The 24,837-nt window shown below is 38.9% G+C and overlaps 1 protein-coding gene across 3 annotated transcripts; it reads left to right on the top strand.

The window, feature by feature from the left end:
• On the top strand, nt 1-23,921 carry LOC139668304 (hormonally up-regulated neu tumor-associated kinase homolog A-like). 3 transcript variants are annotated; one of them, XM_071547840.1, is made up of 8 exons: nt 1-340; nt 1,289-1,581; nt 5,943-5,998; nt 11,574-11,701; nt 13,859-13,994; nt 15,530-15,707; nt 22,880-23,093; nt 23,842-23,921. In XM_071547840.1, exons 1-4 carry the CDS (start codon nt 89-91, stop codon nt 11,579-11,581), a joined length of 609 nt encoding a protein of 202 aa, XP_071403941.1. In that variant the 5' UTR covers nt 1-88; the 3' UTR covers nt 11,582-11,701; nt 13,859-13,994; nt 15,530-15,707; nt 22,880-23,093; nt 23,842-23,921. The 3 variants fall into 3 exon arrangements, with proteins under 3 accessions (XP_071403941.1, XP_071403942.1, XP_071403943.1); XM_071547841.1 differs by lacking the exons at nt 22,880-23,093; nt 23,842-23,921 and adding an exon at nt 21,796-21,812; XM_071547842.1 differs by lacking the exons at nt 5,943-5,998; nt 11,574-11,701; nt 13,859-13,994; ... (1 more) ...; nt 22,880-23,093; nt 23,842-23,921 and adding an exon at nt 2,712-2,796.
• Nucleotides 23,922-24,837: the final 916 nt, after the last annotated feature.

The raw sequence follows: 24,837 nt of genomic DNA on the forward strand, positions 1-24,837 counted from the left end.
CCACGAGGTATTCAGACATAATGCCTGGATCTCCTGTGAATCAGAAGCTATATCTGGAAAGCAGCAATACAAATCCAGCTCTCTGGGAATGCCTACAACAACGAAAGCAGGCTTGGATGACAAAATGACACATACAGGCAACTTCAATGGGATATTACCAGAATGGGAGAAAAAATTAAAGGATATAAAAATACCTGCCTTTTTTAACAAGATGCCTCAAGAGACTGGGAAGACTTTCCCTCATTCCAAACAAGTTGGGAATTACCTAGTAGGCAAAATGATCAACAAGGGCTCCTTTGCCAAGGTGATGGAGGGACTGCACATCCCTACGGGGGAGAAGGTAAGCTCATAGTGAGAGGGTAACACACACTAGGAATCACAAGTAACCTCACACTAATTTATGGCAGAAAATTTCAGATCATTTAATCTGCAAACCACAATCTACTCAGTGAATTATCCTCTGAACCTTATCCTCATAAATTAACCTCATAAATTGAGTTTATTGTTCATGTATAATCAGTCACATGTGTGAAAATGTATTCAGTGCAGCTATTTTCACAATTATGAAATATAGGCAACAAAGTTATCTTCCTGCTGAAAGACAGAAAGATGATGGCATAAAGACAATTTCAATTCTGCTTTCCCTAATAATCCTCATTAATTAATGCTGTGTATCTGATCTTTAATGCTATGGACAACATTTAGTGAAAAGCCAACTACTCCAACAGTAATCATTTTTATGGCAGGACACAGATAAAATCTGTTACCTCTAGTTCAGTTGGCCTAAAATAATGCACCACTAGACACAAGTGTGGAAAGGTGGGTTAATATAAAGTAACTTTTTGAATTTTACTTTTCTTGTGGCTTCAGTACCTGCACTGTCTGATTAGCTCCCCAAACCACAAAGAGTCTAATCCCAGCCCATAACACCCAGCATCTTGGCTGGCTTTTAGACTAAGTCAGAAGAAAGCATGTTAGAATATAGATGTGGTACCTTACAGATGTAGTTACAAGTCAAGCATGTAGAGATTTTTTGGATTTCAGACTATATTGTATGTTCATGTTTATTAACGTAATGAGACGGATAGATAGGACAGAGTTCAGCATTCTAATGTTGTCCTTCAAGAGAAATAAAAGGTGCACCCTTCCCTCAGAAATGTCTCCCTCTGTGATACTTATTATCAACACCATGTCAAAAACAGCCACACGTCAGCTCACTCCATATCCTTTCAAAAACTAATCTTGGTTGCAAAACTTGTTGCCAATGTGCAAATATCCTACCATTTAGGTAGCCATAAAAGTCATTGACAAGAAGAAAGCCAAGCAGGATTCCTATGTCTTAAAAAACATGAAGCGTGAGCCACGGATACACCAGCTGATTAAGCACCCCAATATTGTTCAGCTATATGAGACATTGGAGACTGACAACTCCTATTACATGGTGATGGAGCTGTGCCTGGGTGGGGACCTCCTGGACAGAATTTATGACAAAAAGAGGCTGACAGAATGGGAAGTAAGAAGATACATCAGGCAAATTCTTTTTGCAGTAGAGCACCTGCATTGCAGGGGAATTGTTCACAGGTAAGATGCTTCTCCCCTTTCAGACAGTAAGAAACAAAGTGTGCAAGAACATAGAATGCCTTGCTTCACCTAGAGGATTTCTTTATTTTTCCCTCATAAAAACAGAGATTGTAAAGAAGAGTACGTTCTCTCAGCTCATTTTAATAACGCATTTTATTCTCAGTAGTGGCTATTCCTGTTATAAGCTGTTACACACTCCTGTGGGAAGTAAAGTAACAAGGTCCAGGGATCAGAGCTGATGAGCACAAAAAATCAATACTTTGCCACAATTATCTCAAAATTAGCTGGTGACAAACGTGTATCTAATTCAAGTATTTCAGTATGACTATGCATATAAATATTGATTTCCTTTGGTTAGCCTCAACATATTGAAATAACCACACATCCCTCAGGACTGAAAAATGAGGAATCACAGATCACTGCGTGTGAAAAGGATGTGTCCTGCAGGTCCAGGTCTGTCACAAGTCACCAACCTTCCGTATTGGATTTTACATTACAAGGACAGACCATGACATCAGCCATTGCTAGAGGGACCTCAGCAGCTCATTCAAGATGATATCCCTCCCTGCTAGGGATCTTGGCACATATACCTAGAGCAGAATAATAATTCCATTTTAAATGGGAAAATAGGCAAGAAGCAGTTTTTCCTGCTGTTTTTCTGTTTTACTTAATGATTTACAGTCAATCGGATCCTTAATTTTGAATGGTAACTGGACTTATCAAGAAAGTCCCCAGGACCTAACAAGTAATCCAGTTGACTACATCGTTACAGCAACCATGCAACAAATAAGCTGTGAATGTGATGGGTCATCATTTACAAGTGTTTTGTGACTTGAAGTGCTTGCAATCCAGCACTTCATTCTATTGGATTTGTTAACTAATAAGGAGTACACAAGAAAGAAATGGTCAGTATCTGACTGAGAGAATTTAAACAAACAAACAAAAAACACACCAGAAAATAAACCCAAGGGGCTTCTCCCTTTTAGTCCAGGCTGACATCCCTGCCTTGCTGGTTCCCCAACTAATCTATTTTATAGCACTGCTTCAGTGCTCATGATCATAACATTTATGTTCTTCTCATGACGACATTCCTCACTATTTTCTCAAGCCCTCTTCTTTATGTTTGAAAGCAGCTCTTCACAGTGAGCTGGAGAGTAGCCTGACTTCTTGCTCTACTTCTGTCTTCTTCCGTTGGTTATGTTTTGCTGGGAAAGCTTTGCAAGAGAGAAGAATTTTCCTGCACATCCTGAGACCAACCATGTACAAAGAGGCATGACCTGCTCTCGTGACTTGATTTACTATCAAACTCCCCTAATCAATGGAAAATTCCCCCCTGGCTCTCGAATATTCTGTCATAGGGTTTACGAGGTTGCATGGTCTGGCAGAAGCCCAGCCACCTTGCTTGGTTGAAGGTGTAAGTTCAGTCAGCAGTACTTCAAGTCATGACCTACTGCTAGCTTTGAGATTCAGAGCTGTGACCTTGACCTTATATGAGAAGCAGACTGGGAAAGATCTGCAAGGGCTTCCCTGTTCAGCTCCAGCTGCAGTGATTTATAACAACTTGCTGCAGAGGTTAAACCAACGAGGATAATTGTGGGTGTATCCTCATCTGAAAAAAAGGCATCAATGTTCCCAGAAAGATGAGTACAGAAATAGGAAAGTTACCTCACAAATTCAATCTGATTTTCTCATCTAAACACAGAGCAAAACTCAACTCTTTACATTCCTTTAACACAAGGAAAGGAGAGTTCCCAAGCTGCCTATTGGGAACAGCTCCTGATCCACAGGGAAGGTCCTGGTAAAATGACACCAGTTATGAGTTCATGAGATGGATAATCGTGTGCCAGTTCTTGAGTTTGTGCCTAGGGTCCCTTTATTTTACTAGAATGGAGGTGTCTGGTGATTGCAAGATCACATTCCTAAGCTCATCACTTAGGAATTTGCTAATTTTATGTGTTTTTACTCAAAGTGTGTTATGGGCATTCTTGATTTTTAACACTGGATATACCTCAGAAAAGCAATACTGTCTTAATAATATACCTGATGAAAAACTGGCCAATTTTGTGACTACTTTTAGTCCAAATTGATATCTCAACAGAAATTCTACACTATGTTTGGACAACTATTTTGTTTCTTGAGATTTACTTCTCTGACTTAGCTCTAAAATCAGCACTGATCCAGCAAATCCTTACAGTTTAAATTGAGTGTACATTTCACAGTACAGGCAGTAACCTTTCTTGTCCATGCAAAATCACAGTTGATTTTGTGTCACAGTTGCCAAAATGACCCAGAAGGCAGCATTGACTCATTTGCCTGTTCTCCCAGTATTTTAGTGTGCCAGATACAAGAATGACAAGGCATACTGGTTCAACAGCTCCACAAACTAACATTCATCAGCTGAATTCTGCTTACTATCCCTGTGCCTGCTTTGGACACATCCAAGTGGTGAGGTAATGCTTCTGAGCTTAAAAATCTCAAATAAAGATGTGTAAGCTAAATCTCATTGCCTTGCAACTGGATTGGGCTGATGCATGCATGGGGTTAGCTACCAACTCCTAAATCTGATGCTTGCTAAGTGACATTTACTTGCTTGTATGTACAGTTCCTAATTTTTCCTGGCTCTTTTTCATGGATATTTTCCCTTCTCCCATATAAAAATGTTGTATATCCTTTTGAATCCCTACTGGACCAAAGACCAGGAGAAACATTACAAGTTGCTCTTTAGGTTCTCTGTCTAAAGTCCCCACAGGAATGAGACAAAAAGCCCCATGGTGTTGCTTAAATTTATAATATTTCTTGGAAAGTTTCCTTTGGCAAAAAAAAAAACCCAACAAGATGTATTTTTGATGCAAGATAAATTCTGACACTATATAAACTTTCATAGTGGCCATTATCAGGTTTTTCAGGCAAAACATACATAACTGTGTGAGCATTCAGCTCAGCCTATAGAACAGCTGTTGTAGCAATTCAATGTAGCATTATTTAATTGTAGTGCAGTAAAAGTCATCAGAGTGCACTGTGGAGTGCTACACCTGATAGAAATGTCAGATTTGCAGTGGTCTGAAACACAACTAGTTTTAAACCACGGAGTGCACAGAGTTATCACACAGGTAGACTATGAACAAAGTTATCTTAAAACTATCTCCCAGCTTTTGGGCACTGGTTTACTGGCCACTACAGAAAACAAGCTATTCAAATTGAAACCAATTAAAAAGATATTATTAAAACCATCTCCATTCCATTCTCAGTCTGGCATAGCAGAGGGTTTTGAGTGCAATGCTGTCCCATCCAGACCCATGGAAATAAAAGGATGCTCCCATAAACCCACCCATCATGACTACCACATACACATTGAGACTTCATCCCCTGCAGAAGCACAGTGCTGTTCCATCCAGCCTTTGCTCCTTGTTCCCATCTCTCCTTCTGGTTTGTCCTCCTGTGCTTTCTGAGGTCTTGGGGCTCACAAAAGCACTTCACAACTTCAGAGCAGGTGGGAAGGAAAGCCATGTCCCTGGAGCAGCTTCTGAAACTTGTTTTATCCCCCCAGTCCCCGACAAAGATGAAGGAACCCTCCAGCAGCGTGCAGGAGGCTTTGGTGGGAGTCAGCAAAGCATCGCAGGCTCTTGGATTGGCTCCCAACCCTCAAATGACACTGGCTGATGAGTCCTCCATGATGCAAAAGATTTCAGTGGCCGTTTCAGGCACTCTCCAAAGTGGAGCAGTATTCTGGCTTTGGGTTTTAATTTATAAATATATAAATGTTCCCACAATAAGCAAATAAGTACCTGAGCCAGCTAACAACATTTTCTTGCAGCTCTGAGTTATGTCCTCCAGGGAGGGGCAGCTGACACTGTTTGACACTGTTTACATAAACATCACTGCAGCAATGTGTCTGCTTTCAGGGTATCTGTCTCTGAACCAGCTTTGGTACACCTCCCCTCTTCTACAAGCAAGGGAAACCTCATTTTCCAGTTTCCTTCTCATACTTCATATTTCCCAGGCACAATTTACTCACAAAGAAATCAGGGCTTAGTACTTCAAACAAAGCCAGAAAAACTCTGATACAACATGTGCTAAGTTTTTACTGAAGAGAAGAAATATATGCAGTTCATTTAAAACAATGTATAAATCAGTAGAACAGTATTTTTAAAATGTATACTCATAAAATACTCCCTGAAATACAGAAAGTTTCTGTCTTCCCAACTGAAAACTTGAGGAAGAAATAAGGATCTTGTTACAATGTTAGGCAGAGCTGTGCACAACTATTGTTATTATTTCTTTTAAAGTTTGATAAAAACTGTCTGCAAATGGTTAGCTGGGACATCAGGAATCTTAAATTTTGTTTTCTCTCTTCTTTTCAGGGACCTAAAAATTGAAAATTTTCTTCTTGATGAGTACAATAACATCAAAATCGTTGGTAGGTGCATGCTATCAGAGAAGCCTGTTTTCTTCTTTGTGTGTGTATGTGTGTGTGGCAGTGACATTGACAGTTCACATATTTTTAAGAGAACAAGGAAAATAACTCTGCCTTGTGTATCGCTGGAGAAGCAAGAAACAATTACAGCTTTTATGTGGAGAAAGCTGTTCCTAGCAGAAGTGAGTTTTAGACAAAAAATAAACCTTATGGGATGAAATGCAGGTATGGACACATAGTTTCTGTTGTGTCATTATTTCAACTAAAGAGTTCATCATTTGGTATGTGTTAAAAAAAAAAAGTCTGCTTTGGTCACTAAGAGAAATCTTGCCAGGATTATGAAGCAAACATTTAAAAAATGAGAGAATTTACACCAAGCAGTTAACACAGCTCGGAGAAACATTAATTTTATTCTTTGGAAACCCCACAGAAAAATCTCCACAAAGAAATTCTAACTCTTAGAGAAGCCACATGTTTAACCCATCATTTCCCAAACTTTTAAAAGCTTAACACCTCTGAGAAAAAAGGGCACCAACTCTTCACCCCTGTTTTATAGCCAGCCAGTCCTTTACAATCACACCTTTTTCTTCCTTCCTTGTTGCACACATGCACATATACAGAGAAAAGGGCTTCAGTTAGCACATTTTACCCCACATTTGCCACTGGCTAAAGTATACCCAGCGGAGCCGAACGCTGTGGCTCATTAAGCCATGCTAAGACGACTGTGTAGCTAAGCTCTTGTAACAGCATACAGTCAACAGAGGCAAGCCAAAATAGTTAAACCAAAATCAACCAAACCAGGTCCATGGCTGGGTAACTTCACTGTAATTCCACTGCTAATTCATGGCACATTTATTTGAACCCAAATCAGCATCTACAGCTGAAACATCAACAAATGTTCAGCTAGCTGCTGGTTTTATCTTTCTCCTACCTTTGGACAATTGGTAAAGTAATTTGAGAAGAGACTAAAACTTCTTTGCCTTTGGTTTTGTGACCACCAGATTTTGGACTGAGCAATACTGCAAAGTTTGAGGGTCTCTCCCAGGAGCTGTTACATACTCAGTGTGGAAGCCCAGCTTATGCTGCCCCAGAACTCCTTGCTCATAGGAAATATGGTCCAAAGGTGGATGTCTGGTCCATGTAAGTAGATCTAAAAATGCACTTATTGAAACTTATTTAGGCAAGACTCTTATTAATGGGTTGGTGGCTCTCAGCTTTGGCACATCAATGGCAAAAGCAAAGATCTATCAGAGAAGAGTTACCAGAAAAAAAACATTTGAGTATCTTGAAATGTGCATACATTGCAAAACACTGGAGAAAAAAATGAGTGATCAATACACATGCTATTCTGGAGAAACCCTGTGTCAGCAGAAGGTAAGGTATCTGCATATAGGAACCTCTACTAAAAAGCCAGAGAAGGAACTTGTCCATACCAGCCCGCTCAGATGAACCCTGCCACCCTCCTGTCTTTCTACCACACAGTTTCAGCTGATAGCTGAGTAACTTCTGTCAAAATCAGAAGCCTTGAAAGCCTGACACTCTGACAAATGGGCATTTTCTGGCTAAGGCCTATTTTGCCAAAAGAGGAAATCTATACAGAATATTTGAGTTTCAGGGATGCAGAAACCAAATATGTGGATATAGCAGAACCCCAAGACCTTCATCCATGCCTTAGCTAGGCCCTTTATACCAAGTTATGATAAAAATAGGTGACAAACCTGAATGGAATCAAATTTCCTTTTTTATTACATTTACAGAATATATCTCCTATTATAAGCAGGAATGCAGAAGGTGCCATGAGAAGAGTAATTTTTCATATAAACTATCTCAGACTCTTTGAATGCATTTGTGGTTTGCAGTTCTAGCAGACAAGTTGTGCGATACTTTACTTTTTTTTCCCAGGTGGAGCTGTGGAATCTATAGTATTATTTTTGTACCCTTTGATCTTCATGTTTCTCTATATGTATATATATGTGCCAGTGTATCAGCTTCTTCTCAGCTGTTTTGATAGCAACCATATGCCTTGGTCTGAGTGTTCCACCTAGGACACATTTTTAAGCCCATTTCTAGGAGGTATGATTCAGGGCATGTGTAATATAGACTAAACCAAAACTTTGCCTAGAGCATTAAGTTTTTTTTTAAAAAACAGTGGCTGATAAAAATGCACCTTTATCCAGACTCCTCCCACCTATTTGCAATTATAGCCATAATTCCTTGCAGTAGCCGGGCTAACAAGTGGTAGAGTAAAAATCCAGCTATTGAAGCCAAGGATAAAAGCCCATGGACTTCATGTAGTTCACAAGGCTTGTAAGAGGAATAGGACTTCTTGGCTTAGAATTGCCACCTTCCATCCCACACCACAACTATATTGGTTTAAAGGATCTTAATGTTGTGCTTTGGCACAGGTTGCCCAGGGAAGCTTTGGATGCCTCATCTCTGGAAGTGTTCAAGGCCAGGCTGGATGGGGCCTTGGCCAGCCTGGTCTAGTGAAAGGTGTCCCTGCCTATAGCAGGGGAGTTGGAATGAGATGATGTTTAGAATCACTTCCAACCCAAACCATTCTGTGATTCTGTTCAACACACAATGCTGCACTTGATCTAACCAATTCAGTCAGAACATATCCTAAAAGGAAAGGCCTTTTAGGAGCTGCTCTGAACTGGGATGTCACATTTGCCTGTTCAGCTGTGAGAATATGGATTCTCCTCAAGGAGTTCTCTTCAGTTTTTACCAAACTGAGTGTTCACAAAGGACAAAGGGTTTTGGGGTTGCTGGTATGTATAAATAGGCATCTGGTTGAAGTGCCTAAAATAGAAGCTTAGTTTTCTTATATGCTCAAAAGAGAAAAAGGATTTATATACATATAGATACATAATGTACATTATTCCTCTCAAGACCTGCTTTTGGCAGACATATATTAGGGTTTTGATCTAACCATGATTCTTATATCTCAGCTACTTCTAAATTTACAGGCTATGATTGGTACACAGAGTTAAGGATGAAGGGACATGTGCTACAAAATTACTTCTGTATAAGTCTGGTTTTCAGAAGTAATACTCCAAATTTATGTAGATATAACACAGATTAATCAGGTCTACAGAATGCTGTCAGCACTTAAATAGGATCATACCGATTTCACATTTCAGATATCTGAATGAGAGCAAAGCAGTAACCTTAGAACCATTTACTGAGCTCACTCTGTTAATAAAGAGCATATAACAGGTTGAGAGATATATAAAACTTATATGTGGCCCTTGGTGTTTAACATAGACAGATTCTGCACCTCAGGCATAAAATACATTTACAATTTAAATCAGAATTGTTCACTTTATCAGAGTGGGAAAGGAAATACTGATGGACTAAAATATTAACTAGAAAGATAAGTTACTTCTATTGTCACAAAATAAGTAAAAGATTACAGGTGGACTGAACTCTAGAATCAAAAACTTTCTGTAGTGCAGAAATACTGACTTTATGCAGCAGGATTGGCAAGGAGTCATTACAATGGGAACCAGAAAGCCATAGTCAGTGAAAAGCATATGCACAAACTCAACCAGATTCAACTGCAATACATCTAAGGCTTCTGAGAGGCAACAGGGAAGAGCAGTGCCTGTTTGCCTAATGATGACTTTTGTGCAGAAGATTTTAAAGGTTCTGTGGAGGGCTGGAAAGTGATTGGTTTTCATGCACCAGCTGAATTGAGAAAACAGCTGTTGTATTCAAACAAATCCAGACAGTTCAGCAGGACAGAGGAGAAGCAGTTTGTTATAGGTAAGTTTAACAATCAGATTCCATCTACAATTAACTTCCAAGTGTCCTGTTACTGTTAACTGGGTACAATTGCATGCAAGACTTTAAAACAGACTTTGGAACAGCAGCTCCATCCATTCCACAGATTCTCATACCTTCAAGATTTCCCCATCCAGTAGACTGATAAAAAGAACTATTGCCATTTTAAGGCACCAGCAATTTAAAGTGCATGGTAGTGTTTGTAGTGTTACAAAGAAAAATGACATTAAACTACTATTTGCATTGCAAGTTACTCCCTTTCATCAGAGAGTATTCAAGAGCCCTTCTCTCACTCTAACTACAGCTACATTTAATTCCCATGTTACTGTGTATTATAGAACAAAAATACTTGCTACTTCAGTCAACTCAATGATGTTTCCTTGTAGCATCTTTCCTTTGTATCTCTGGTGTTTTTTTACTTAAAGGATTCATCAGAAAGTTTTGAAAAGCATTACTTTCAAGGACTAGATTTATCAGAAGGTTTGGTAAAGTGAGAAGAAATTGATGTCCCATAAATTAATCCATTTAACAACTAGGCATCTGGGATAGACCAGGTAGTTAGTGTTCTAGTACTGTCAGTGAATGCAGACAACTCCTCTCCTGAGACATTTAACTGTAGCCTAAAATAACTCTATAATACTGCTATAATGAAAGTCTCTTGGAGAGGCCTGTCTCTTTCCACTGATAAATATTGATATCTAGGGTTTAGAGCACTAAAGTGAGAAAAGTCCTAGTGAAGATTAATAACAAATATTTATCCATATGTCATTAATTGAGTGGTTTTTCAACTGTTCGAAAATATTAATAGAAGACTGTAGTTGTGCACACCACAGATTTGTCTCACAGATAACATCATCATTATCTCCACTAATATACCAACCAGGTTAATTAAATTAAAATTGCCTGCATTCCTAAAATTAATATTTTTGCTGAATAAAGTATGGTTGGAAGGAACTCTGAGTAACCCTGTCTAGTGAAAGGTGGCCCTGCCCACAGCAGAGGAATTGGAATTAGTTGATCCTTAAGGTCCCTTCCAACCCAGGCCATTCTATGATTCTATGATGAAGAACGTTGCTGTTGTGGCGGTGCAGGTCAGCTGGAGAAAGGAAGTACCATGGAGAGTGTTCAAGGAAACCTCCCTCTTCACAAACTCAGGATAGCTAAGCAAGTTTTCCAAACATTGGTACTCCTCCAAACTGAATGGCAAACCTTCACAAAGTTTCCTGATTGGTGCTAGCAGAATGTTGGTCTTTTGCAAGAGTTAAAGTTTTAAGTCTTTAGCCAACAACAAGTTGTTACCAAATGTATGCCTTCTAGGCATAAGTCACACCTAATTCAGCAATCTGAGCAAAACAAGAAGAACTGAATTACTATTTGGAACAAGATCTATTGCATCAGTCCCAGTTTTGTGTTGTCACTCAGTCTCCAAACCAAAATGCTTTATTCTGATGGGCTGGGTACATTACACTGTCACTCCAATTAGTTTAGTTTTAAAATAAACAGCAGGTTTCCACTTTCAACACAGCAGGCTTTCCACTCACTCACTGTACACTCTATTTTATACATAGTTCCCACAATATTTCTTCCTAGATAAAATGATATTCACACACACACACAAAAAAAAAAGGTATAAGATGTGTATTCAGTACAAATTGCTGCTTAGAGGTAATTTGTAATCTCACTCGATGCTGAAGGCAAATCTCTGGAAACTGACTCGTAGCTTTGTGGGATTTTTAAATAAATATTTATTGGCATTATATAGAACTCTGATGTTTGTCCTTTTCTTTGACAGAGGTGTAAGCATGTTTGCTATGCTAACTGGCACGTTACCTTTCACCGTGGAACCTTTCAATATCAAGCTACTACACCAAAAGATGTTAATCGGAGAAATCAGCCCTATTCCATCAGATATCTCCTCTGGTAAATCATTTCCATTTTTGTAAAAAATACTAATGTAAAACAGTTCTAATCCATGCAATAGCGGGGATTTAACAGTAATGCAATCTTATGGAAAATAAAAGGTACTTTTCCCAGTTGTTTTGTTTACATTTAGAAATAACTTTTTTGAGCCTAAGGCAATATCTCTATCTCAGGCTAGTAGGAAAATAACATTGTTGTGTCTTCAAAAGACTATTATTCTTAGGTCTTGTTTACAGAGGGAATAAAATATGCATTGCTTTTACATAAGTGGAGCAGCTGTGCAGTAAATGGGAACACTGTCATGTTTAGTATGTCCTATTCTGTGTGTCATAGCCAGGCATTCTTTCCTGTTTTTCTCAGAAATAAGTTATCAAACCCTTAGCTATTTTTTAACTGAAGACCTTATCTTTTGGCTACTGACAAAGCCCATGACATTGAGATTATTAAAGAAATGGGAGGGCTATTTTTGTGAAGAGTCTGTTCATATTTTTCGTGAGAAAGAACTGAAATATAACATTTTCCAGTTAATTACCTAATGTCAGTCTTCAATGAGGTATAGTCAATGGAGTCTTTTGGGACAACCAGGAAAGACAGTTCTCAAAAGTTCTAGCCTGAATTACAACCCATTGCTCTAAATCCTGGAAGTCAAATTGGTGTATATTCACTCTCAATCAGCAGTCCAAAATTTACTTCCTCAAAGCTCAAAATTCTGTTGCTTTACAATGATACCTATACACCTCTGGCTTTAATCCCTGTTTTCTCTCCACCAGGACTAGCATCCCTGCTGGTGACCATCACAGGCTTAGGCCCCTTCTCACAGCTCTTACCGTACAGCTTCACTGACCAAGTGAGAAAACAGAGCAGGATGAGACATTTTTAGCTCAGCTCCCTTCCAGCAAGAGTTCAGTCTCCCCATCATTTGAAACAGCATTGCTATGACATTAGACAAGAATGAGCCTAGGAACCAAGATTAAGTTCAGTGGCTGCCTGCAGCCAAGTACTGGGAAGCAGCAGACTGTTCCAGACTAAGCTAGTTGGATCTAGTCTGGAGAACAGAATTAAGATAATGCGATGATTCAATTTCTTTCTCTCCCCTAGTAAATGGTATGAGGATATTGACCATAGCTGTCAAGAATGTTTGTGCATTAGTCTCTCATTTCTCTTTCTCTGCATTTCGGTTGCGAGATAGCTGCTTCATTTTTGTACAATCCCTCCATAGCAGAAATTATTATATTTCTAATTTTTCTTATTTATGTTATTGTTATAGCTTCTACTAATAAATGCATTATGTCTGCTTTTCTACAAAGCCCACACTGTTAGTGGAAGATTGTGGATAACTCCATTGTTCTCTTGCCCATTGGGAATTTAGTGAGAGAGCAGTAGTAAACTAGCTTTTGCCTACTTTAGATCTAAGTTCTTCTGACTGAGATTACAAGTGAAAGGAGTGATATGTTCCCAGTTCAGTGCTCACTTGCCATTTTATTCATTTCAAAACATCCCCAAGGAATGTGGAAAAATTCAGTAAAGTTTTCCCAAGAAGAAAAAAAGAAGGAGAGGGACTTTATGCAGTGCTGGAGCTGAGTGATTGACATATGGGAATGTTTGAGCTTTCTCTGTCCCAGCTCCAGGAAGCCAAAGCACAACATATCAGCTGAGCACAGGGGTTCATTTCTGTGCCTCGTTACAGAGAGTTTTATCAATGCAATTGGCTTCTTTCTGTGAGGAAAAGAATTCCTGAGTTAAATAACTTCAGCTGGCACTGAAGTACCCCTTCTCAAAGCCCTGATCAAATGCTGAGTGAGCACAAGGCTGAAAGTGCTACTGATGCCATAGGCAGCTTTCATTGGGGTAAATCAAGAAACTTAGGAAGTGAGGTCCAGTGCTGCATCTACAACTGCATCCACAAGTCCCTAGCATGCATCCTAGCATTGTTTGGCTCTTGTTGCCCACCTTGTTCAGATGACCTTGGCAGGACAGAGTCACCATGTGGGACCACAACAGTCTCAGAGAAAAGCCCTGGAGTCCGAATTTTATCTGAGGCTCTTACAATGTGGAGAAGCAGAGCAAGTGCCACAATTCTGAAAGAGGAAAAATTATGCACTGGTCACATAATCAATTTTACTAATAAATAAGCCATTTCATTGGAATACTGCACAGGAGCTGTACACTTCATGCAGTCCTTACTTGAGCCTGACCCTGCTAAGAGGCCCGGAGTCAAAGAAGCAATAAAAGACAAATGGTTGAATGAAGGTTTCACCAGAAATACACTGAACACTGCTGCCTATGAGAACAGGTAACAGTTTTGACATCTGTCTTCTAGCTTGGGATTTTAGGATTGGGGATTTGGGAAGGAAGTGTTTTAAGATTGTTTGGGTATTTGTTTTTAGTGATTTTTCTTATCTACTGTGGTCTGTTCCAAAATGACAGACTTTTACTTCAGAAAACACCACATCAACTTTTCTAACCATGGATAAATCTTATCTAAGAGAAAACATCTTTATAGAACTGTTTATATCCATTGTTATCAATAATTTTGTTCTCAACATCCTCCCAGATGCCACTAATTTCTAGACAATGTGCTTCTAATAATTTCCTACCAAACTAGGTCTCACATGCCCAACTGAGGGAACATTTTTATATTACACTGAAATTCCTGTTATTTGAATACATTTTATTCTCATCCATCTTTGTAACCAGCTTTAGCTAGTCTCCATTTCTTCTTAGTAAGGGACTTTACAGTTTAAGATTATTGTAAAATGCTGAAATAGGTATGTGCAGTATGACATTTCACATAAACATTGCCAACTTTCAAGATGTTACTAATCTTTCTTATTGGGATGCTGCAAAACATACTTTGCAGGTCTTTGAATACCTAAGTTCAGTGATGGACCTTTTAGCATCTTTGCTGCTGAAAGTAGCTAGCAATAGGTCACATATTTTATGCCCAGATTGTTCTGTAGAAGTCAGTATTTCACATTAATTGAAAAAGATAATAATTTGGCCTATGTAATCTGCACCATCTGCAATAGTGTCTAAAGGACACTTAGCAGGTTTTCCTAATGCAGATGATCCACTATCTGTCACAGCCACAGTTGTTAGAAATCTCTGGGAAATTTGTTAGTTTCTAGGAGAATTACTCATTGCTCCTACCTTTGCTCTCCTTCCCTTCTCTCAAATGTTTCTGTGCTTTATTCATACCAAAGTTTGAAAAAATATCTTAAGCATCTCAGAATTCAAGGCTGACATATTTCTACAGTAACTTTACTAGATTTTGCTACTTACATAAGTCTGTGAGTAAAGCAATTATCATTATAACAAAACATGTTTTATTTCACAATCTGATTTATATAAAAAAATTAAAATCTTACTGTACTTTTTTTTAGTTCTTTTTTTGTCCTCCAAGATGTTCCTGCCTTTAGCATTCTTCCTGTCTTATGTACATGCACACACACTGTCTGTCTCTCTGTTAATCCATTTGAGGCTACTGTACTGAGAACTGAAATAAACACACTTGATTAAAATGAGAAAATACTGGTTTCCATCTTTTAATTTTTTCCAGGCTTAATCCTGGTGGGTGTCCTTTCTGAATAATCAATTATATCAACAATAGGATATTTAATGATGCAGTAACAGAGCCTCAGCCCAGAAGTGAAGTTAGCATGGTCAGACAAGAGGATCATTGCACAACTGTGTATCATAATTTGCCTGTACAATCAACATAGCTTACTCCAGTTACATCACAGGAAGTGTATTGTCCACTTACTGTAAATTCTGACAGTGTACCTGGACACAGCATTTATATTTTAATAATTTTTCCTAATATTTCAGACTTTGCCCCAGTGAACTGAATCCTGTTGTTTTAAACTACATGACAGAAATTATGAAGTTCAGTCTTTCAGAAGTTATCAACAATTTAATAAATAACAGACCCTCTTCTGCCATGGCTTCTTATTGCTTATTGCTGAAGAAACTACTCAGGTACCAGAAAGACCACAAAAGAGCTCAGGTAAGATGTAATGATCATGAGAGGCATAAAGTGCTCCCTGGATTTTTATGAGGAACAACGCAGTAGCCACGTAGCAGATGTAAATAGGATAGTTGTCCATGGAATGGTGAAAAACTCACAAAAAATAGTTGGGAAATTTCAGATTTGAGTGCAGTCTCAAGAAAATTACATTCTGGCACTCTGTGAAGTGATTAATTTATGAGATTTTTTTTATTCCCAGATATATATATTTTTTTTTTCTATGACTAATGAATTTTAAAAATGAGCTGCTGGTTGTAATGGGATTGAGAATTATTTTGCGTTACATATAGGATTACTTTCCCACTGGGAAAGCAATCATTAGCATCTCGGTGACCTCGTCATCCCTTCCCTTTCTAACTGGTCTGTGAGGACCTAATCCAAAGTCTGGGGAGTGGGAAGCTATGAAAGTTGTAAAATCTTTTCCCAGCATCTTTTTTTTGTGTGTTTTTACCACTGTATCTCATGCTCACACTCCAGCTCTAACTCACTCAGGGACACAGAGTGAGGTCAGAGATGACAAAAATTTTAAAAATAAATTTAAAAAGTTATGATAATTGCTGGTAAGGCCACAATTAGTCAAAAAGGCTGTAAGCTTTTCTTTTACAACCGTCTCCACTAAGGGGTTCACAGCTCAGCCATAAAAATTTTGCTTCAGGCAGAAACTAGGCAGACAGGAAGCCAAATTCCAGTTCCTAACACACAAGTGCAATGGGAAAAGCTTCAGCTACAAAACAACACACATCAGCGATTAGCCTTCCATTCAAAGCCTTCGCCCCAGAGAAGCTGTATTTTGAGAAGGTCCAATTGACTCCTCTAGAAATTATTCAGATGAGCTTGAGCAGATCCAGATCTCCACACCAGCACACAGCCTTGAGGTCACAACAGTCTGTGCAGTGTCTGCAGACAGAACCATAACTCAAAAATATGAGTTAGGGAGTTGTGTGTGTGCATGCTTAGGGAGAGGAGGCTTTTCTTCACATATGTGATTTTTTTCATATTACAGTTTTAAGTAGGATCTGATAAATCATAAGTGACTCAAAAAGACCCATATTGTGAAGGCTATTGACCAGCTTTCTTATACCTCTGGATACCAAGGTGATTTACAGCCAGCAGAGACCCAGCCTGCCAGGCAAGTGGTAGTGTTTCACATCCTGTATGACCTCTTTCAGCATCCTAACTGGGTGTAAGAGGGAAATGATCTTGTAGATAAAGTTGCAAGCTGATTAAGGGTCTGTGTTACTTTCTGCTACTCCTGGCATCCAAAGTGCCCTCTTTAGGCATAGAGTGAAGCTGAAATCGAGCACAGACATCAAAAATATCTGTTTGTAAGTTAATAATACTACAAATTATTGCTTTGAAGTGCTGGTAAATGTATTTCCTAGGCAGGATACAAAAGAGGGAAAGTTTAACAAATGAATGACTGATATTTTCTTTCTCTGTGTTGACATTTTTCCAATCAAAGTTTAAAATACAAACCAATACCAATCCAAAATAACCTGACCAGCTCCCAGCTCAAAACAGTGATGACTTTCACAGAATCTTGGGATCACAGACTGGCTGAGGTTGGCAGGGATCTCTGGAGACCATCTGATCCAACCCTCCTGCTCAAGTAGGGCCAACTAGAGATGTTTGCCCAGGACCATGTCCAGACAACTTTTGAATATCTCCAAGCATGAACACTCCACAGTGTCCCTGGGCACCCTGTGACAGTGCTTGGTCACCCTCACAGTGGAAAAATGTTTCCTGATGTTCAGAGGGAACCTCTTGTGTTTCAGTTTGAGTCCATTGCCTCTGGTCCTGTCATCACTGAAAAGAGCCCATTTTCTTTCTCTTTGCACCCTTGCTTCAGGTATTTGTATATATTAATGAGGCATCTCTGAGTTTCTAGGCTGAAGAGTTCCAGCTTTCTCAGCCTTTCCTCATAAGATAGATGTTCCAGCTGCTTAATCATTTCTATGGCCCTTCACTGGACTCTCTCCAATACATTCATGTCTCTCTCATTCTGAGGAACCCAGATCTAGGACATGCTACTCCTGGTGTGGCCTCACCAACGCTGAGCAGAGAGACAGTTTCACTTCTCTTGACCTGCTGGCAACACTCCTGATGCAGCTCTGGTTACCATCAGCCTTCTCTGCAGCAGGGACACATTGCTGACTCATGGTCAGCTTAGTGTTCACCAGGACCTCCAAGCTGCTTTATAGTCAAGTCACCCCAGCACATACTGGTGCCTGGAGTTGTTCTCTCCCAGGAACAGGATTTTGCACTTCCCCTTGCTGAGCTAAACCTCGCAGGACATGTCTACCATGGGAACTGGGGATCTGTTCAGTTATGTCATATAACAACTCTCCATTTCTACACCTTCCCTATGTCCCTTTCCACATAGCTCCCAGGATTGTAATTCTTCCTTCTGCACCACACAACAGTGCTGATCTGCAAATCATCACATGTTCAGTGTGGGGAGTTCTTAAATTTGCAGACAGAATCTCTGTTTGATGGTTTTACAGGGAAATTATCACTTTCAGGGGGACATCTTTGCTGAGAACTTGAAATACACGCACAAGCTAGATGACTAAATTGGCAGAGTGGATTCTACCACAAATAATACCTTCCAATATTTGTTCCTAAGGCACAAAAGTTAGAAAACTAGAACAGACCAATTCATACAATTTTTCTATGTCATTAAGTTTGTTTCCTCCTGATTGTCAGCACAAAGTTTGTAAATGCTACCTTTAAACTCATAAACCCAAAGCCTATTATCAAAGAGTGTTTTTAAACTCACTGATTTTCCCCAGATAACCACTCTACATAATTTGTTTCTTATTTTTATTCCTCTACAACCTCTTATATTCTTCTCTATTATGAAAATTAATATTTCTCCCTTTGCTAGCAGTTAGGCTGTGTAACTATTTGTAGTTAATAAAGATCATCTCTTGATCATTCCTTATTCAAGCCTTTTGTACAATTAACCTGTGCAATAAGTCCTCCCCAGGAGCTCTTTTAAATCATCACTATCAGTGCTACCATGTTATGTCAGTTTCTCCAACATTCAATAATATTTATATTGTCAGCAAGGATGGGGTTTGGGCAAAAACAGAGGATAAAAAGAGGAAAGCTAGCTAAGAAATCAAGTTGGGCATTCTTACTCAATCAATGCTCTTATTTTTCCAGTATCCTCTGGCCTGTTCTTCAGCTAAAGCTACTTTATGCACACACTTGCACAATGGAAAAACTTAGCCCTAAGCGTATGCAAAGTATATAGGGAAAAGAAAAGAATGCATCTCTTGGATTCCAAGGCAGAGCCACACACGGGTGGCATGACGTTTTTGGGCAGAGACAGAGCCAAGAGCAGCCCCCAGCTCTCTTGGAGACTAGCCCACATTGCTCTGGCACAGCTCTCGGAGGAGGTAGCTGGCAGGGGATTATCTTGGGGGAAGGATCCTCTGCTTTGGTCTAAAAGAGGCCAAATTCAACCACCTCTTTGGCAGGCTGTAATGCACTTCTCCGACCACCCGGCCACAGAGTTGAAACTGAGGAAGAAGCATAAAGCCTGTTAACTGAGTGTGAGGGGGAATTTTCCCACTTCTTATTCTTCTTGTTGAGAGCCTGATGTTACTGGAGCTTAATTAAAAAAGCATGGGCCTTTAATATTTGAGTTACAAATTATGCCAAGGATATTTCAAAATGCATAGATAGATGTTCTCTCTAGTCTGTATAAAGCCAATTCTTTGCTATTTATTACTAGCAGTGTGTGATACATCTTTAAATCACATAATTTCCTTTCAACTCTCCAGATCTTCCAAATGTATGCATCTGCTTTAACTTTAAGGACGTGCATAGTTTCACTGAGCCCAACAAGTCTATTTATGTGTATAAAATTAAAGCACAAAAATTAGCATTTGCATCTAAATGAGTTCAAATTTAAATCTAAATTATTTAAAGAGATAAGTAACAACTAACAGTCACAGATAAAATGAAGTAACCTGAAAACAAATTGCCATTGATTTACACTATTTCCATCTAGGACCATAAAGACTATTGCGTATTCCTGTCTACCTATGAAAAGAGATATTTATAATATTTATAAAGGAGCAAATTTGTGTTAAAAGAATACTACAGTATTTTTGAGCAAATTAGAAGCCTCCTCTCCCCTCAGTGAATTGTAGAGAAAATTGGCATCTGGCTCTTCTGAATACTCTGTCCAAAAAGAACCAAACATATCAGATATCAACACAAGTGGAAAAGTAATTGCATTCATAACAATGCTCATGAATAACAAGAAATAAAAAATTCCACCAACATCATCAGCCCAAAACATTGCTTGGAATTCAAATGCATACTCACAAACCACTACATTAAACTCATTCCAGGCAGCAGAATACACTATGACTTTTTGCACAATACCAAGAAACATACAATTTCCTGCGGACAAATTTTCAGCACAACTTCTAATCTGCAACTGAAAAAAGAGTCTGTGGAAATTACTTTTCATGTACAAAACCCCTGTGCTTGATAAACCACTGTGAGTCACTGTATTTGCAATATCTCCTTGTATACACAAGTTAACATTTGTACATGCAAATAATAGTTTTGGTGGATGCAAACAGATGTGAGTCTCATTTTTCTGTGTGCAATTAGAGAAGTCTGCTGAAAGCTTTACTCTGAAAAAAGCATAAGATCCTTCCCATGTTCAAATTTGAGCGGTAAGTCACTGGATAAACTTAAAACACAGCCTGTCCTTTTATGCATTGTAATTTCTCCAAGCAATGTATTTACATTTTATGTGTTCTGTTATAGAAGAGGGAGCCTTAATGATCACAATTTGCCATCCAGAATTTTATAGCTAGTCCTTTCAGAAAATAGCATTTCTGCCAAAAGGCTTCCTGCCCAGGTGCTTAACCAATTAGCTCTTAAGAGGTCTGGCAGTAAAATCAGTCATGGCAAGTTTTCCGATATACAGTATATAAGGTGACAGCTTGCAAAATATAAGATGAAAATTTGTTTTCTTAACTAGCACTGTGTAAAATCCTGGGAGACTATTTGATTGCATAGCCTAAAATACTTATGACATATCAAATTCCCAATTGATCTAGTGTGGTTTTAGCAATGTGTTGTCAACTTAAACATATTGTGTTTCTTTTTATAAATTCTTTTAAAATAATTTCCTTAATTGTGATTGGGTGCTGCAAATATGTAGGAAGGATGGGGTGACCCCACAAGTTTGAGGTTTGGGGCCCTTCAAATTTTTCCAATCATTTTTGCTAACTCACAAAATACATGCAAGCTATCAAAAGTGCCTTTTCTCCACAAATTACATCCATTTTTTGTAACAGCATGTTAGATTAAAAACATATTTTTTACAAGGGAAGTACTTTGCAAGACTAGAAGAAAAGCATGAAAGATAATTATACCATAGTAAAACAAATGGCTTCTCTGATTTTGGAAGCAAAGTTTGTATTACGTGTGGATGATAGTGAAAAGACCAAAACTCACTATAGATAATTCTTAAAGTGGTGGCATAATAACAAAGTGGGTCTGTCAAAGATGATATGGAGAGCAGCGAAAAAACCTTGATATTGAACTGTAATATCCATGTGCATAGTTGTCTTGGTTTCAGAAACTACATTACAGCATAGTGCTAATAACACCAAGGTCATGGGCTTCATCCCCATATGATCCATTCGCTAATGTTTTACTTGATTACCCTTTCAACTCAGAATATTCTGTGATTCTGCATTTCAGAAATGTCATTTTGGCTAGTGCTAGACCCGAGGGAAGATGGTCTATGACAGAAGCAATGCATGCCACAATCAGCTCATCCTGTAGGAAGGGATTTATTTCACTGTGCAAACCTTGCATTTTCACAAAGTTTGGATACCTGAAACTTGGTGTGATACCGAAGGGTTTTTGATTTTTTCATTTTTATAGCTTTTAGAAGTACTTGTAACTGTAGTAAAAAAGCGAATGTAGTGTGTTAATATTTCTGGCAGCTTAAGTTCATTGTTTATGTATCCTAACCCCTAGCACATATCAGTAGCTCAAATTCCTTTAGTTATTTGGTCTTGTTTAGACTCTCTTCAAGGTAGAATGCTGATGACTATCAGAAAGTCCTGCAGAATGAGACATAAACGTAAGCCAACAACCTTGAGTCAAAAAACACTGGAAAACTTCCAGGAGCCTGAGAAAGAAGACAACTGATGAAGAGGAGGGTCTCACTGAACGCAGACTCAAGTCCCAGGGGGGTGGAACAGGGGTGGGACCAGGGCTGGACCGAGAGATGTGTAAAGTAATGATTGGATGGATCATATTATAAAAGCCATGAAAATTAGAGCTTGGGAGGTGCACATGCATATCATCATGTGTTCCTGTAGGCCCTAGCCTGACATTAAAAAATATTCACTTTTTATCTTATCCCTTACTAACTTGGCTCAGAGTCCTGCTTTGTTGGGGTCTCTCACGGCATCAGTGTGTATGAGGCTGCCACAGTGTGGACTCTGAAAACTTGGGTCATGGGACAGACAAGGGACCTACATATGAGAACATATCCCCTTGTGCATAGAGGATGCTTGTAGGAGAGAGGGTAACAGTACTGCAGCAAGGAGTCCTGAAGCCCATGTTCTTGTTGGGATGAACAGTCCTGTTACCACAGCTCCATGGAGGTCTTCTTGCTGAAATTCTGCTGCAAAATCTTCCCAGATCTGGTCTACTCCTGTGTTGACTACTTGCCCTCACAGAAAACAGCAACAGTCCTATGACAATCTTTCTTCTGGACCTTGGATGGTTCACAGCATCCTGTAATGTTTTTGGGTTTTTTTGTGATATCTTGATCTGCCTTATACATCTGTTAGCAGACTCTGTGAGCCACAAGCCATAAGGAAGTTCTATGGGCTCTCCAAAGATGGCATCCTGATCTCAAGTGGATTTTCAGGAAAACTTTGCCCCTGTAATCTGTGTGGTAAAAGAAAAGGTCGCCAGCCCACTGGGTTTCAGGAAGAACCTCTGGCATGAGATCTGCTCAGATGAAATTGTTGATGTGTGTAACTAAGGCTTGTGTAAAAACAAGATTTCCCATTGCACATGTTATACTGAGGGTTTTTTTAAAGTTTAAGGATTTTTGTCCCTTATTAATCAAATGTTGTCTGATCATATTACAGAGGGAAAATGAAACAGAAAAACACAGTGTTAATCTTGATGAACATCTGAATAAGGAATCAGAAATTTCCAAGAAGACTGCAATGGATGCTCTGGAAAATGTCAGGAATTACGGCAATAGAGCATTTCCTTCTGTACTAACCCTGGCAGTGCCAGATGCTATTCAAGAAGATGAGATTGCAATTACATTAGAAAACCAAGAAAAGTTGTCAAAAGGTACTGTTCTGAAAAAAATCATAACCTCTTAGTCTAAAAGATATCTGCTTTACAAAAAAGGGGAACACGATTCCTGAAAATGCTATAGAAATATCTTTGCATTTTGTCTTGAGACTACAAGGGTTTTGAGCAATTGTTTCCCAGACCAAAGTCTGGTGATAAATTTAATTTTGATCAGGTGAAAAAATTAACAGGTGAACATCTGATCCAGTGCATATTCTACAGATACTGATTATAACTGTTCCATGGCACTGTGTAGGTTAGTTTCTTTATGAGTCACCCTGGGATGGTACTAGTACCGCTAAAGCACTTCCAGGAATAGACATTTATGAATAAAAATGACACATTCATTTACCATTCCCAGGATGAATGTGAGAATAGTGCAAGTGTCACAACTTCAGTATATTTTCCATATAGACGCCAAGTACTCGATAATCAAACTCCAGTTATTGCACCTCCACAGCTATTCTTATGGTTAAACTAATGTGATAAATATCATCAGAAGCATAAATGGATAGGTTGCCCAGAGAAGTTGTGGATGCCAGATTGAATGGGACTCTGAGCAACCTGTTTTAGGGAAAGGTGTCCCTGCTCATGGAGAGGGGTTGGAACGAGATGATCTGTAAGATCTCTTCCAACTCTAGCTATTGTATGATTCTTTGATTCTATAGTAATCAATAAAATTAAGGTAGACACATTTATACCATTCCAGCAGAACCTGATCTGATTTTTTCTATATTCTATTTAGTCTCCAAGTTTGCAGACAAAATATTGGTCCACCTTAGCCCTCCTAAGTCATCAAGCAAAAGTATGCCATGTGAGCACATTTATCAGCAACTTTTGGACTCTCAGAAGAATCAGAATAATTTTGAAGACTTAACAGATGCCAGAAAACCATGCCTTCATGAGAAATCACCATCAACACCAGCAAAAAAGCAATCTCCCTTTTCAAATGTGCAAGCAATGACAAGCGCAAGCAAACTGCCTCTACAGTCACTGATGGAAAATAAAATTATTACCAGAAGTCCTTTACCTTGTCAGGATATGAGGTTTAAAGACCTCCTTAATGCAGTAGATGACAACATTTGCATCCCAACACAGGGGCATCTTGATAAAGGTGTCACTGACCTCCTCATGAATGACTCTCCACAGTTGCCACCCTTCCCCAGGCTGCGACAAGCTGCCCTGAGAGAAACCCTGCCTAGAAAGATTTCCTTGCTGGGGGCATCACAGGAGCATACAAATATCTGCCCCCTTGTTATGGTCAATGGTTCAAAACCATCAGTCTTCCACATGCTCCCACAGCAAACATTTACCATAAAAAGTATGAGGCAGTTTAAAGAAAACCCAACTCATTTTTTCAACAAGAAAACTAAGAAAACCTGCACTCAGCTCAGACCTCTTCCTACAACTAGAGATCTAAGTCTTCCAGTTTTAAGTCCACCATACCAAACCAGGTTGGAAAAAAAAGCAGAGATTCTAAGGTTAAATTTTGCATAAATAAAACATTCACAGAGCATCAGAAGAAAATAGGGTGAAGGGGGAGAATAAGAAACAAACATGGACAAAAGCAGAGAGCAAGAAAAGGAAGGTAGGAGACATGAATCCAACCTTAAAATGAGACTACTCCAAACAAAACCAAATGATATAATTAAAGCTGTGAATCTCCGATATCGACAAAACACTGGGCTACAAATTTTGTGGAGGACACTGAAAATACAGAAAAACAGATGCCACTATAACA

The sequence above is a fragment of the Pithys albifrons genome, chromosome 2 (genome assembly GCF_047495875.1).
Source record: "Pithys albifrons albifrons isolate INPA30051 chromosome 2, PitAlb_v1, whole genome shotgun sequence".
NCBI classification, from domain to species: domain Eukaryota; kingdom Metazoa; phylum Chordata; class Aves; order Passeriformes; family Thamnophilidae; genus Pithys; species Pithys albifrons.

Coding starts and splice junctions, on each gene's coding strand:
- LOC139668304 (XM_071547840.1), top strand. CDS start 89: ATGCCTACAACAACGAAAGCAGGCTTGGATGACAAAATGACACATACA. Junction 341..1,288: donor ACATCCCTACGGGGGAGAAG/GTAAGCTCATAG, acceptor CCTACCATTTAG/GTAGCCATAAAAGTCATTGA. Junction 1,582..5,942: donor TGCAGGGGAATTGTTCACAG/GTAAGATGCTTC, acceptor TCTTCTTTTCAG/GGACCTAAAAATTGAAAATT.